At 37.8% G+C, this 15,683-nt stretch overlaps 1 protein-coding gene across 2 annotated transcripts in view; it reads left to right on the plus strand.

Moving 5' to 3' along the window:
- Nucleotides 1-15,683, plus strand: part of EXOC4 (exocyst complex component 4) — a 756,122-nt gene that overhangs the window by 185,968 nt on the left and 554,471 nt on the right. For both annotated transcript variants that reach the window (XM_047095756.1, XM_047095757.1), the window contains exon 8: nt 13,114-13,259. In XM_047095756.1, coding sequence (XP_046951712.1) covers nt 13,114-13,259 — 146 coding nt within the window. The remainder of the gene's footprint in view (nt 1-13,113; nt 13,260-15,683) is intronic.

Consider the following 15,683-nt stretch of genomic DNA (forward strand, 5'->3'; position numbering starts at 1 on the left):
AGTGTAAAACATCAATATGGAGCTGCCCTTTAGAGCATCTTACTTTGAATTTAGGTGACCTACTAGAGAGCACCTACTTTGTTTAAGACACTCTGCTGGATGTTACCAGAGATACAAAGAAAAGGCATGGCCTGAGCTGAGAGGCAGGAGAGAAAGCAAATAGCTATAAGATAAAACCCTTGAATAATACAAATAGCTGTATGGGTTTTAATGAGAATGGGACATTCTAATTAGCAATTAAGATAGATGGTAACCTCTTAGAAGGCAAAGATCTATGACAGGTCCACACAGCATGCCCACTTACGTTTATTTTCTCAGCATATATAAATCTGCATATGTGTCAGTAAGAACAAATATCTGTATCCATGTACATACGTGCACGTGTAGCGGTAAAATATGAGCTAGATCATCAGAAGCGTTTACAATTTTCACATAGATTTCCCCCTGTGGGATCTAAGTTATCAGTGTCTAGTGTTGATCTGAAATGAGTATGTTAAGTATATGAAAACCAGAAAAACAGCCAGTATCTTTTGGAGATAAGCTCACTGGTTGTCTGATAGTCTCAATTTGGATGTCAGTTGACTGCTGGAATATTGACCTCCAGGTAGAAAAGCAGATAATAAGAAAGGTCTGCCCTGCTCACCAGCATGTGTTACACATTTACATCTAATGTGAAGATAGAGAGCTGGCTGTCATCCTAAGACTAAGGATAAGTGACATTAAGAGACCACTGCGAAAAGAACTCTGAAAGAGGAGGATGGAGATGACACCTCCATGAGAAGATAAAGCTTCAAAGGTGTTTATCTGCCTCTACTTCCTTATTCCTGGGGTTGACACCTCCTCTGGGCTTGTGGGCTCTGATTAGTAACATCTGCATGGAACACATGAAATCTGTTAAAATCAGTCCAGTTAAAAATTCATAAAGTAAAATCAGTCAAGTTATACTTAAATTCACTTTCTTGATCTCATTCCCCCATGTTTGATAGATGGAAGAGGTAGTAACAAGTAAGGGTTAAAAAAAAAAAAAAGAGAGAAACTCAGACAGGACAAAACACCTTGGGACTTGGGTAAGGAACAGGACACTGGTTTAACCAAACAGTAACTGTGTAAAAACAGTTAACGGGAACTGAGGCTACAGAGGTCAGTCAGGGCTGTGGAAGGTGCTGAGTAAGAGTGAGGAGATGGGGTTTATTTTGTAGGCTAGGGGGAAGCCATTGAAGGGTTCGAGAATAAGAGTGATTATGTTGAGCTCTGCATGAGTGAGCTTAATCTGGTGCCAGGTTGTGGGATAGATGGTCATGAGGCGTTTGAGGCAGAATGACAGTTGGGAGACTACTGTTAAGACTTTATGACAAAGATAACGAAGACCAGATTTAAAAGGATGGGTGTAGGGATGGAAATAACTAGAAGGGGAAATGGACGTGAGATGTATGTTATAACATCTATAGGGCTTGGCATGTGATTTGGACAGCCAGACTGAGAAGCGTCAGAGCTAACTGCAGATTTTGATCTTGGGAGATCAGTAAAATAATGGTATTAACAAGGAAGGGAGCTAAGGGGACCTTTCTTTTGTCCCTCCCTCCTTTTGAAGAATGGTGGTGATGAAAGAGTTTGTTTGGTCAGGCTGTTGGTTTTGACCCTGTGCCTCTGCGCTCCCTTAATGTCTGTTGTGCTGTTTTCATCTTCTTGTTGTAAGAAGGATGTGGAAACCAGACAGGTGCTCTTGCAAGTGAGGGTATCGTAGCTTGAGAGAAAGTATGATGGTAGAGGGAGACTTGGGAATAATTTGAAATGTAGAACTAACTAAAACAGAAGAAAACAAGAACAAGAGTAGGATATTCAGCATTCAGATACTTAGGTTGGACAATATGGTAGTCAGATTCACTGAAGTGAAAGAAAGTGTTCCAAAAGTTTAGAGAATGAGTATTAGCAGAAACCTAGCCTTAGCAAATGAGGTTTTTATTGTAGAGAGAAGGGGAGGAGGAAGGAAGAGGAAAGTGATAGCAGTGGGAAGATTATGAGGATGTAGAGAGAATTCTGTTTATTTAATAATGCTGATAAATTGTTTGGTGTGCTCCAGGCAGTGTTCTCAGTGATTGATAGCATTAACTTATTTCATCCTGATGATAGTACCTTGGGGTAGGTAATATTATTACTCCCGTTTTACAGTTGAGGAAACCCAGGTTCCGAGGTGTAGGGAGATAATATCTTAGTTATGTGGTTCCTGGGATGCATCACAAATAACAACAGCAGATCTTCTGAGCCTCATCCCCAGAGATAATAGCCTGTTATGTGCCAGACATTTTATGTTTTTTCTTTTAATTCTCATATTAATTTTATGAAGTAGATTCTGTTATCCTTATTTCACAGATGAGGGAAATAAAGCTTAGTGAGATTGAGCAACCTATGAAGGTCGTACAGCTAGTGAGTTGTAGAGCTGATTTCAAACATAAACTTTATGCATTTGTATATGACCCTCTCATTTTGCATTTTTGAAATTGAGGACACTGAAAAAGGATGTGTAATGATAAGAGGGGTCATTAAAATATTGTCATGAGACATCTTAGTGCAGTGGAAAGCTGAACCAGTAGCTGAAATTTTACTTTGTAATGATATAAGAAAATCATGGAGCTTGGTGGTCAAGTTTGAGAAGGGGAGAAAGTGATAGAAATAGATAGAATGAACTTTAAAATACATTTGAATTGAAGTGGGTAGAGAATGTATTGAAATAGAAATGTGCCTGTGGGTGTTGAGACCATGCTTGTGTCCTACCCTGGTATCTGTCTGTCTTCTGTTTTCTGTAAATGAATTAAAAGTAAAAAACCATCAAAATACTGTAAGGTCCAAAATACATGGAGGAAAAACTGACAAACTTGAAAGAATTCAAAAATTCAGTGATTAGAGATTTCAATACTTTTCTTCAATAATTAATAGAACAGCTAGACAGAAAACATAAGACTGAAACAACACTATTAAGCATCTTGAGTGAAACCAACATACATGGTACACTCTACCCAACACCATCAGAAAAGAGATTATTTCACAGTGACATATTAGACATGTACTAGATCATGGAATAAGTCTCAGTACATTTATTTTTTAAATTTAATTTTATATTAGAGCATGTGAGCAGGGGAGAGTGGCAGAGGGAGAGAGAATCTTAAGCAGTCTCCGATGTGGGGCTTGGTCCTACAACCCTGGGATCATGACCTGATCCGAAATCAAGAGTCAGATGCTCAACCAACTGAGCTACCCAGGTGCCCCTCTGTATATTTGAAAGGGTTGAAATCACATAAAGTATGTTCTCTAGCCACAACGGAATTAAAAAAACAACAGGAAGAAAATTTGAATCTTCTCAAATATTTGGAAATAAAACAGCAAACTTCTTTTTTTATTAAAAAAATTTTTCTTTAATGTTTATTTATTTTTGAGACAGAGAAAGACAGACATGAATGGGGGAGGGTCAGAGAGAGGGAGACACAGAATCTGAAGCAGGCTCCAGGCTCTGAGCTGTCAGCACAGAGCCCAACGCGGGGCTCGAACTCATGGACTGTGAGATCATGACCTGAGCCGAAGTCAGATGCTTGACTGACTGAGCCACCCAGGCGCCCCAAAACAGCAAACTTCTAAATACACCATGGGTAAAAAGAAAAAGACCTAAAATCAGCACTGTCACTTTCTACCTTAAGGGCTAGAAAAAAGGAGAAAGAGAATGCAAAGCAAGCAGAGGTAGGAAATATTAAATTGAAAATCAATGAAATAAAAATCAGAAGAATAATAGAAAAATGTAATGAAACTGAAAGGAGATTCTTTTAAAAGATCAAAATTGATAAATCTCAAATTGATCAGTTAAAAAGAAAAATTAAAAAACAGAACAAAATCAGGAATGAAAGAAGAGACATTACTACAGACCTTAAAGAAATTAAAAAGCTTACATGGGGATATTGCAAACAACTTTATGCCAACCAATTAGATAACTTAAATGGAGAAATTTTTAGAAAGGCACAAAATACCAAAACTGACTCAAGAAGGAGAAAAACTGAATTGCCCTAAAACAAATTAGTAATTTTTTCCTAAAAACAAAAAGCAGAAACATCCATAAGTACAGAGAACAAACTGGAATTCGCCAGAGGGGAAAGGGCAGGAAGATTGGAAAATGGGTGAAGGGGTGTGGGCGATAAAAGAAAAAAAAAAATTCCTGTGGATACAGAAGGTTGCACGATGGTGTTCTGTGAGACATTTAAAGAGGAAATAATACCAAATCCTTTGCAAACTCATTTAGAAAATAGAGATATGAAGGAACATTTTCCAGTACATCCTGTGAGATTAGTATTAGCCTGATAAGAAGGGAAAGATACCACAGGAGACTGTAGAGCAATATGCCTCATGAACATAGATACAAAATTCTAGAACAAAATATTAGCAGATGGGATTCCTCAACTTAAAACTATATTATGCATCATGATTAAGTTGAGTTTATTTAAAAAATCAATGTAATACACAATTATTAATGGAATAAAGGGCCAAAACCACTTAATCATCTCTGTAGACACAGGAAAGCACTTGGCACCTGATAATGATTAAAAAGCAAAAACCTTTAGCCAACAAGGACTAGAAAGGAACTTTTTCAGCCTGATAAAAGGTTCTAGGAAAAGCTGCAGCTAACACCATAAGGGAAATTTTGAGATGTTAGAAGTGTTCTAAAATGACGGTGATGATGATTTCAGTGTATACATTTACTTAAAAATCACTGAACTGTACCCTACAATGGGTGAATTTTATGGTACATATATTATACCTCAACAAAGCTGTTTTACAAATACTGTGGGACAAAATCACATTACAGATATTCAAGGGTATATGTCCTTCAAAGTGTCCTTATGAGACTGTATAGAAATATACTTAATAGTCCTAATGCAAGTTAATTAATGTATAAATCATGGAGATCTCATCACCATTATTTCCCCTTTCACAATTACGCATTTGAGGGTACACACGAATATGAATATTCATGTGCTTCACAAGGGAGTATATTTCAAACTAAATTTATCGTCTATATGAAACAGACTCTTCCTGCATTCCTGGTTACTGTTCCTGGAACCATAGATTTTTATTTCCTTAGATGTGCAGTCCTTTGTTTATTCTTTATTTCTCTTCATCTTTCCTTTGCTGAGTAGCTGGTTAAATTTTATTCATTTTTTCCTCTGCATTGGCTCTCAGAGGTATCCCTAATTATACAATCTCATTCCTACTACTTTAGTTAACCTCTCTTTTTCTTTTCCTTTTGAACTATTTTGGTAGATTTTCTCTTCATGTGTTAAGCACTTCCTCAATCATTGACTGTTTCCTTAATCATTCATTTTGCCACAAATCCCATTGCCTTCTAATCTATTATTTCATATGCCGCTAGATTAATTTAAACTAGATGTCTTGCCGTTTTACTTACCCATTGAAAACCTTTTTTGCCTTCCCATTTTACTGTGGCTTCAATACCTGAGCCTGGTGTTAAAGGTCCTGAGAAGTTTGTCTGTTTACCAACTTTTCGGGTCTACCTCTTACTGTTTCTTTTCATGTTACCAGAACTATTTGTTCTTCACTAAAGATACTCTGAATTTCCCTAGCTCCATTTCTGTATTTGTTGGGTTCCTTCCACCATTTTAGGTTTTGGCCTTTTACACATTTGAATATTGTATTTATGTCTTACATGTGCCATGATCTTGAAACCTTATTTCACTGCTTCAGTTAGGAGTAGTTTTGTCCTTTTGATAAGTGCTCACGGTAATTTCTTTGTTCTGATGCTTACCACTTTCCCTTGTATTGTGGTCACTCATGTGTGTGTCTGTCACTAGATAAGCACTTGGGGTGAGAAGGGGGAGGATTGATTGATTGATTTGGCTTTTAACTCTTTAAAAATGTTAACACCTTAAAAATTTTATTTATATATAGTAAAATTCCCTTGTTTTGATATGAGGGAAGGATTTATTTTTAAGTCTTGTTTTTATATCCAGCACAGTACTTTGCATATTTTGTGTATTAAATAAATATGTTTAGTTTAAAAAAATGAAAACTTTCTTCTGGAAGCTTTTAACTGGGTTTTCTTTGTTAGGAGCTCATCTGTTGGAGGTTGGCAGGGAACTAAACATGATCTAGGCTTTCCTGATTAGGTGCTTGATACAGGACCAGAAAATACATGTGTACTCGTTGAATTTTTTGGTTTGTTTTCCTTTAAACACTAAGGCAACTATTCACAAGATCATGCTAATAGTGGTTTTAATTACACAATTGCTGTTGATAATGAGTATAATTAAGCAGGCAGCCATTCCACTTTCAAAATGACTGTTTATTTTTCTTTTAGTTTCCTTACTGCAGAATATTTTAGTCCTTATATAATGGGAAAATGAAAAAGTGCTACATTGAAAAAAATAATTTTTTTGGCTTTGTTTTTCTTCCTCTTTAACGTTCCATTCACTAGCAACATACATGGGGGAAACCTGATAGTTTTTAATAATTTTAAATGGTCCTAATTTTTAAAATGTTTCAGTGTCTGTTGTAATACTTTCTGGAATCAAGGTGATATTTTGAGGGATATATTACACTGATTTTGCCCCCACCCCTTCTTTGGATTTCTCTTCTCAAATTCTGGACGTCTTGGTATCCCTGGACCTAGTCTTGTCTGCTCCATCCTCTAAGACTATAGTTTCTGCTTGGGTTCTACCCTTGTTCCGTGGAAATTAGAAGTAAGGGCTTTTTGGGAAGAAGCCAGGGGAACTCACCTACTGTGCTTTACTTCTTTTAAGGAGCATAGTTTATGCCTCATTTGGTTCCTCTCCACGCCCTTCAAATTCTTATTCTTTTGGTCTCACTGTTGAGCTCTTATAATTATTATCAGGATAAGGGCTAGTCCAATGGAAGCTACTTTGCTGTTCCCGGAACAAAAAAACTCCTAGACATCTACATCTGAAAAGTAAATTATTGAAAATTATACTATTTAATATAGGCACATTCAACATATTGCTCAAGATGAGTAGAGTCTTGGTTCATATTGGGAGCTGAAAGTGATTTTTTTTCCCCACTATATTATTGCTCCTGTCATAAGCAGTTGAATTCTCAGATTCATCACATGGGACAAGTACAGTATGGCTTTGCTGTAAAAGCATTGGACATTCAAAGTTAGTGGTGAGGAGAATTGGTTTGTTAGTTGAACAGATTGAAATATATATAGACTGCTACTCTTGTTATCATGAGATACCAGTGTTCTGCAAAAAATAGGATTTGTGGTATAAATGTCACCAGATGCATGTTAGTATATATCCATTTATCCATAGGTATCTTGGTGAAGAAACAAAACCCCATTGAAGCTGTCATAAGAAAAACGTAGGGAAAATGTATTAAAGGCCAAAAGGATACCAAAGAATAGCAACTGGATTTGAGACCTATAAATTATGGAAAACTTAGGTTGCCACCTTTAAATCTCTGTTCTGTGGGTCTCCTGTTTCTCTGTGTCTGGTCATCTTGTTCATTCTTTTATTCTCTCTGTGCAGGTTGGCTTTCTTTGATTTCTCATGGTACAAGGTGGTTGCCCCAAAGAATTTACATCTCTTTGCCTATATTGACCACCAGAGACTGTATCTCACTAACACATTCCTGGGAGAGAGAACCTGACAGGCCAATTGGATGTTGGCTATTCCCCCCGGTGGAGTAGGCTTCGGCTGGGAAGGCATGGTTCCAACATGGTCACAAGCATGGTTACCAGAATCTGCTGTGCAGTTGGGGAACAGTTCTTAGATGAGGTGAAGATTTTGTAAGCTGGGAAGCTACTGAAAGGTATTTACCATGTTAAGCACCTAGAAGGATCTGAATGTTTCTACTTAGATTAATGTGGAGGCTGAAGACAGGTGATGTGTTCATTGGAAGCTGGTAAATTCAACATTTATTTTTAGAAAACTCTGGGTGTATGACCATAAGCGGCCGCAAGCAATCTGTTAAATAAAGAGGGTTAAGTGGTAAATGAGGAGTTCATTCAGAATGATGTTACCAGTACTAAGCAAGTTCTAAATCTCAAAATCTTGGCCCTGCTTTATATATCATGTGATTTCTGACTAGCATCTTAGCAACTGCTGATCAAATATTATAGCATAAGAGATGCCTGACTCCCTCGTTGTGTATGTTCTTTAAAGCATCATATTTCTTTGTTTCCACCACAGAACTATCCAGTATACCAGGTACTCAAAAAATATGGTGAATCATAATATCACTGGAGTATATAGATACTCCATGTTTTTATATTTCCAGCCATGTTTTTATATTTCTTGTCTTTGGTTTTACAAATTAATACCTTTTCAAGTTAAACTTAAAACACCTATAAACTTTGAGTTTTTTTTTTTGAATGCTTGATCAATAAGAAATAGCAATTCCCTGTACTAAAAAAGAGAAAAGAAATGAGTGTCAGAGAGATGAAGGAATTTAGAGTCAGCGAGAACATGGGATAATCTGCAGATTTTCTGTGGCCAGGATGTATTTGCTATTATATGTAATGTCCCCTTGCCCCAGACTTCCAGGCTTGGGTGACTTTCCCCGGGCAAAAGACAAGCTGTATAGCTTACTTCCTTTCATAAAAATGGAAATTTGAACTCATAGGTAGTGGTTTAGGATATTTATGTACAATTTAGAAGATGCAGCACATTATCCACAATGATGAGGAATCACCAAGAATTGCCATGGTTCTACTTTTTTTTCTTAAATTTTTTCTTTTTTTTTTCTTAAATTTTTTCTTTTCTTTTTTTTTTTTTTTACATTTATTCATTTTTGAGAGACAGAGAGAGACAGAGCATGAACAGGGGAGGGGCAGAGAGAGAAGGAGACACAGAATACGAAGCAGGCTCCAGGCTCCGAGCTGTCAGCACAGATCCCGATGCGGGGCTTGAACCCACGAACCGTGATATCATGACCTGAGCCGAAGTCGGATGCTTAACCAACTGAGCCACCCAGGCGCCCCTGCCACGGTTCTGTTTTAATGCCAGGTGTCTGATGTGTGTGTCAAGACTTGGTCGTAGAAGATTTAGTCTAATTCAGATAAATTTCAAGCATCTTAGAAAAAAGATTTATTTGTTCTTTGAGATATTTAAAAGGCACTTCTCATAATTTGGTGTCAAAATAAAACTTTACCCTGTTTTAAAGTAATATTTTCTAGCTGGTAGCAAACATTATTAGGAAAGAAGAAGATATAGTGAAGGAAACAAACATGGCAAAGCCTATGATTAAAATCATAGGTATCCCTTTTAATTTTACTTGTAGTATAGATTTGTGTACTGAGGAGTCATTTACAGGGCTCATTTTGGAGACTGTTTCTAATACATGTATTACAAACATATCCATCAAGGCTTCTTATCACATACTTTGTAAAATTTAGGAATTCAGTGATATATATAGATATGTATATATATGAATTTATATGAATTCATATATATATTCATATTCATATATATGTATCTGTATTTATATATATATATTGATTTTCTGGTTTGTTTCACGGTTCTGCGATTGAAGTAAAGAAATACAAAAATTGGGGTGGTCAGGTGTCTTTTTCTTTAAACGATAAGTAATAGTATAGGGCAGTTTTCAACTAATACTTATCGAATGATGTGGGAAATGGGTACTGTAGGAACTCAGGAAAGGGGACAGCTGGCCTAGAGTGTCTTGGGAAGGTGTCATGGGAGAGAAAACGTTGGAATTGTTTTTGGGCAGGGTTTGTCAGGATATTGAGGAAAGAGGGTAATCTAGGTAAGGCATTCCAAAATCGAGAGGGCCCACGCATGCGTGTTCAGGGAAGAGTTAAGTAGTTGATGCTGATGGAGTGTTGGGTTCGTGTTGAGGAGAATAAGCTATGACTGGGAATAGACATTGAGGTCAGATTAATATAGACGACAAAATAACTACCCTTAAGATGACAGTGGCAACAGTTGTTTAGGAAGATCGCTCTGACCGTGGTGTATGGGAAGGACTGGAAGAATAAGACATATGAGGCAGAAAAGGAGAGAAACTGCATGAGTTGAACTAGGTTGGTGGCTAGCAGATGGATGGGGAGGGGCAAACTAAGAGAGAGCTGAGGAAGAGTAACCAATGGGCTGAGGCACTAACTGCTGCATGGGGACAAAGGGAGGGAATGTATCTAAAGACAGTTCTGAAGTTTTAAACCTGGAGGCCGGTGAGAATAAGAAACCACTCACAGAAAGAAGACAGAGGAAATTACCGGTTTTATGGGAAAAGCATTCAGGTCTCAGAATTTAGGGTTGATGTTATCAGTGAAATGTGTGAATATGTCAAGCGTGCAGTCACATCCGTGGGATTGGAGTGTGGAGAGGAATCGGGACTGCATTACGTCATGATAATGGAAATATGTGGGAAGGCTGCCTTTTAAGTTTGGAACCTAATGACAAAAGAGAAAGGAAATTATAGAGAATGAGGACCAAAGCAACATTTTCATTAAGAAGGTAGAAATAGTACCTGTTTGTAAAAAGAAAGGAAGAAGCCAGTGTGTAAGAACAGACTAACAAAGTGAGCGGTGAGAATTAAGAGGACTTTACTAACGTGGAGAAAAAGAACAGTGATCTTGAAATACCTGAATTTTAAGGATGCTCACCAGGTAGGCCCTGATCAGTCAATACTTTATTGTACAAGGCCAGTCATTGAATTCTAGGACGATGAGTACCTCAGAAGGATCACTGGTCTGGTGTATCTTCATGCTTTGGCTGAAACATACTTCCATCATACCGATCGGTGTTAAAACCAACAGGTGCCTTTGTAGACCTCTTTCTGTGTTCTGTCAGTTTGAAATTCTGTTCTCGTTTACCAGCCTCTTTTGATCACACAGCCCCACAAACCTTATTAGCATCAGTGCCAAATCGACCAAGTAATTGAGTCCTTCAGTTGAGTCGTTACTGGAGACCCAGTTTAATACCCTTCTTGACTCTTGGGCAGTTTGGATGATGTATTCACAGAGATAGTATTTGTCAACATACTACTTCATCACCATGCTGAATGATGCTCTAGTAGCCTCGTAAATATATATATTTAAAAAAATTGAACAGTTTGTTAATGTGTTTTATAGTTTTCCATTGAAATCTCTAGTGTACATATATATATGTATGTGTGTATGTGTATATATGTATATGTATATAACTTATATTTAATGTGTATATATATACACACACACGTACATATATATACACACACACACATTTATAGGTATGTGTATAGGTTCACAGCAAAATGGAGGGGAAGGTACAGAGATTTCCCATTAATCCCTTTACCCACACCTGCATATAGGCTAGTTTCTTCATACCTCTAAATCTGTTTCTTAATCTCTAAAAGATGCATATTAGCTCTAACTTCATAGATTTCAGGATTGAGTTAAGATCATTTTCTAAAAATGCCTGATATTTGATAACTAGTAATGTTTGTGCTCATAACAGGCATAATTAGCTTTAAAACTTGGGAGAGCATCATGTTCACAGAGTGCTTCATAAATGCTTTTCGATGATAACATTTAATATGATCCTCAAATCTTTTTTTTTTTGAATTTTTTTTTAACGTTTATTTATTTTTGAGACCGAGAGAGACAGAGCATGAACGGGGGAGGGGCAGAGAGAGGGAGACACAGGATCTGAAACAGGCTCCAGGCTCTGAGCTGTCAGCACAGAGCCCGACGCGGGGCTCGAACTCACGGACCGCGAGATCATGACCTGAGCCGAAGTCGGCCGCTTAACCGACTGAGCCACCCAGGCGCCCCATCAAATCTTTATTGAATGAATAAGCAAATGAATGAATATATACCCCATACAGGAAGGAATCGTTTTTGGAACTGGAGTCTCTGAAAAGCTTTTACGTCAGTCATGGGTAGAATTGCTGGCTTACATTTGCTGTAACACTTGGTTATCTTAAAATTTTAAATGTTTCTTCTTCTTCTTTTCTTTAATGTTTGCTTATTTTTGAGAGAGAGACAGACAGGGGAAAGAGAGAGAGGGAGACACGGAATCTGAAGCAGGCTCCAGGCTCTGAGCTGTCAACACAGAGCCTAATGATTCAGGGCTTGAACCCACGAACCGTGAGATCATGACCTGAGTGGAAGTCAGACGCTTAACCCACTGAGTCACCCAGGCGGCCCGGTTATCTTAAAATTGTAGATGTGGCAAGTGATTTCAGAAATGAGTCGATGTACTTTAATCCCAGGTTAGATATGCTTAGGAACCATGATGATTTCTGGTCCACATCTGCTGTTTTCTTTCGCAACGGTGGGAACTTTAAAAAGTTTTGTATTTGTCTTAGAAATACGATGGCGGATTCTAGCCCAGTCCCCACCGAATGAGGCTGTAAAGCGGATTGATTTTTTAAGCATTGCCCATTGGCAATAGTGATTAAAAAGCTGTTGGTTTGCTTGCTTTGGAGCCGTCAAGATGAGTGGTGGCCCTAGAAATTATTTGCGGGTCAGCACCTCTTAGCCTGCAATGGCTCACGATACCCCTTAGCAGGTCTGTTAGAGTTGTTTAATCCCCTGTGCTGTGGAGTGAGGGGTGTGACGAGGGCTCCAGAGCGAGTCCCCCGGGGTTCCTTCTGCAACCCCAGTCCTATTCTTGGGCCTCACTTCCTTTGCTGTAATCTGAGAATTCACTTGATCAGAGTTATGCTTTAAATAAGATAATACATCTAAATTAGCCCCTAGCCTACCACAGTGTAAGCCCTCAGTAATTATTATTGTATTGCTGCTGATGTTGCTGTAAATGGCAGTGATGAGGATTAAGCTGTGAATGGTGATTAACTCGCTCGGCACAGCGCATGGCAAGTAGCAGACCCTCACTAAAAGCGCCCCTCTTGACCTCTATGTTCAGATGCCTAGCACATCCTATTCTCAGTTTCGGGTGTAGGTGGCAAGTAGATGATGTTCTGGCTGCGATGAATCTTTCCTCAGATCTACAACTGGAAATATGAATAGCGAGGTTACTCTACTTCTGAATGTCAAGGATGAGGGTTTAGAATTAGGTTTTCGTTGTTTTAAATTTGCTTTTCTTAGTAGCACATCATAAATGTGTGTGTTAAACTGTTTATCTGATTGTACAGATGCTGTTGACCGAGTACTTGGATATGAAAAATACTCGTACGGCCTCTGAACCATCAGCTCAACTAAGTTATGCCAGCACTGGCCGAGATTTTGCAGCCTTTTTTGCCAAGAAGAAACCTCAAAGGCCAAAAAATTCTCTTTTCAAGTAAGTATCTCCCTGATGGTAAGATAGCAGGTGTCAAGAAATGTTTGATCCAAGTAGGATGGCTTTCTACTTTATTGGCAGCCGTTGCTTCACCCAGTTAAAGCTGTTTTGAAATAATTTATGGGCAGTGAATGTATTTTTTATTTTGTGTACATTTGTTTTCTATAAGGGGAAGTAGATATTTTGGAGTATGGTTATTGGACTGTCTAGGACTTTTAATAAAAATTTTTTGTAATTTGTTTCTGTGGCATTTTATATAAAATGAAGGGCAACAAAACCCTATTTCTGGGGAATTTTGTATGAAATGAAATATGTCAGCTTTCGGGAAAAAAACACTAGTGCCAAGAAATAACCTTAAAGTTTACAAGAATCTCCTTAGCTAAGTAGCATTGGATTCTGTTTGATTTTTAAATAAAGGAACACTCCGGAAATTCTTTTTTTCTAATTACTATGTTAGTTAATACCACCAGGCCACGTACCTATGTCATTTGGTAACAGCTCATAGTTAATATTATTATATTAATAGTAACAGCAGTAACAGCTACCACTGAGTGCTTACTATGTACCAGGTACTGTGGGAGATGAATTTCGCAAAATAATCTCAAACATAATTTACATGTGATTATATCAAATTTTGGCAGCGGGAGTTGTGGCTGGCACTGAATCCTCACCAAGTACTAGCGAAAGCATTAAGCCATTTTCATGGATTATCTCATTTACTCGTTGCAGCCTTACAGGTCTGGGTTTTATTTTTAATCCTTTTTTACACATAAAAGCTTGAGGCAAGCGAGGTTAAGTAATTTAAGTAGATTCACTGGCAATAACTGGCAATTGGTCAAAGCAGGATTTAAATCTTAGCAGATCTGTGCATTCTTCTGACGAGTCGGGAGATAACTAGTTAAGTTGTACCTGTAAATCTAAGCCTATAATGTGACTCTAGAAGCATTTTGAATTCATTCTTTTTGAACAGTTGAAGCTCCAGTATCTTTTATTGATTCACTTTTGAGATTTGTTTATATCATAGATTCATAGAGTTCTTTTTTTTTTTTTTTCATAGAGTTCTTAATCATTATGGAAAGTTTCAACAGTTCATTTATCTTGTGGTCCAGAGGAGAGGAGATTGAGTGTGCCTGCATTGGGATAAAATACATTCTGTTCGTTGAATGCATTCTTTTCTTATGTTTTACGGTTTTGTTAAGAGGACAGATGCACTATTAGTTAAAATGCCTTAGTCCGCAGGTAATTCAGACCCCAAAAGAATGGGATTAAACCATAGGAAGGTTATTATGTTACACAGTGGGGAGGATTGTAGAGGACTCCGTAATCCAACAGTGCGGAATGGCCAACAACCCCGCCCTTTCCATCTCCCTGCCTTAGGTTCCACTCCAGGATAGAGTGATGCCAAGGAAAGGGTGTGATTCTTCCTGCGACAAAATTTTTTATTAATTAGTAGACTATTTTTTACACCATTTTTCAGTTTACAGAAAAGTCAAGCAGACGATACAGAGAGTGTCCTTATGTCCCCCTTCTTCAGAATTTCTCCTTTTGTTAACATCTTGTGTTCTTACGTATGGTGCATTTGTTACAATTGATGAACTGATAGTGATCCTTCGTTATTATCTGAAGTCCATGGTTTATATTGGAGTCCACTCTTTGTGTTACACATTCAGTGGGTTTTGATAAATGCATAATGTCATATATGCATCAGTACGTTATACAGAATATTTCAGTGCCCTAAACATCCTCTGTTTTCTACTTATTCCTTCCTCTTTTCCCCACCCCTTGAGCTCCTGATAATCACTGTCTCTGTAGTTTATCTTTTCCAGAATGTCTTATAGTTGGAATCATCCGGTATGTAGCCTTTTTAGACTAGCTTCTTTCACTTAGCAATATGCAGTTAAGGTTCCTCATGTCTTTTTGTGGCTTGATAGCTCATCTCTTTGTATTGCTAAATAATATTCCATTGTGTGCCTGTACCTCGATTTTTTTTTTTCATTCAGCTTTTGAAAGACATCTTGGTTGCTTCCAATTTCTGGCCATTATGAATAAAGCTGCTGTAAATGTGCAAGCATTTGTGTAGATGTAAGTTCTCTGTTCATTTGGATAAATACATAAGAGAATGATTACTGGACCATAAAGGAAGATTCTATTTAGCTTTGTAAGACACTGCCAGACTGTCTTACAAAGTGGCTATCCCACTTCAGATCTTTTTTTGTTAATAATTATTATCCATTTATTAATCTTTTCTGCCAGTGACAAAGTCTCTCTGCAAGTTTTCCTCAGGTCTTACGCCCATTCCTAAAGCAGTCACTGGCAAAGGGGAGCACGCCACGGTGATGGTCTTCATCCAGTCAGGGGTTCTCTCTGGTGATAGGTCTTGGGCTGTAAAGGAACCGCTTTTCCTGAGCACACAGCTGTTTGCAG

Source organism: Lynx rufus, unplaced genomic scaffold (assembly GCF_022079265.1).
Source record: "Lynx rufus isolate CCGP_SWC_20201006 ecotype Redwood Valley unplaced genomic scaffold, mLynRuf1.p SCAF_4, whole genome shotgun sequence".
Taxonomy (NCBI): domain Eukaryota; kingdom Metazoa; phylum Chordata; class Mammalia; order Carnivora; family Felidae; genus Lynx; species Lynx rufus.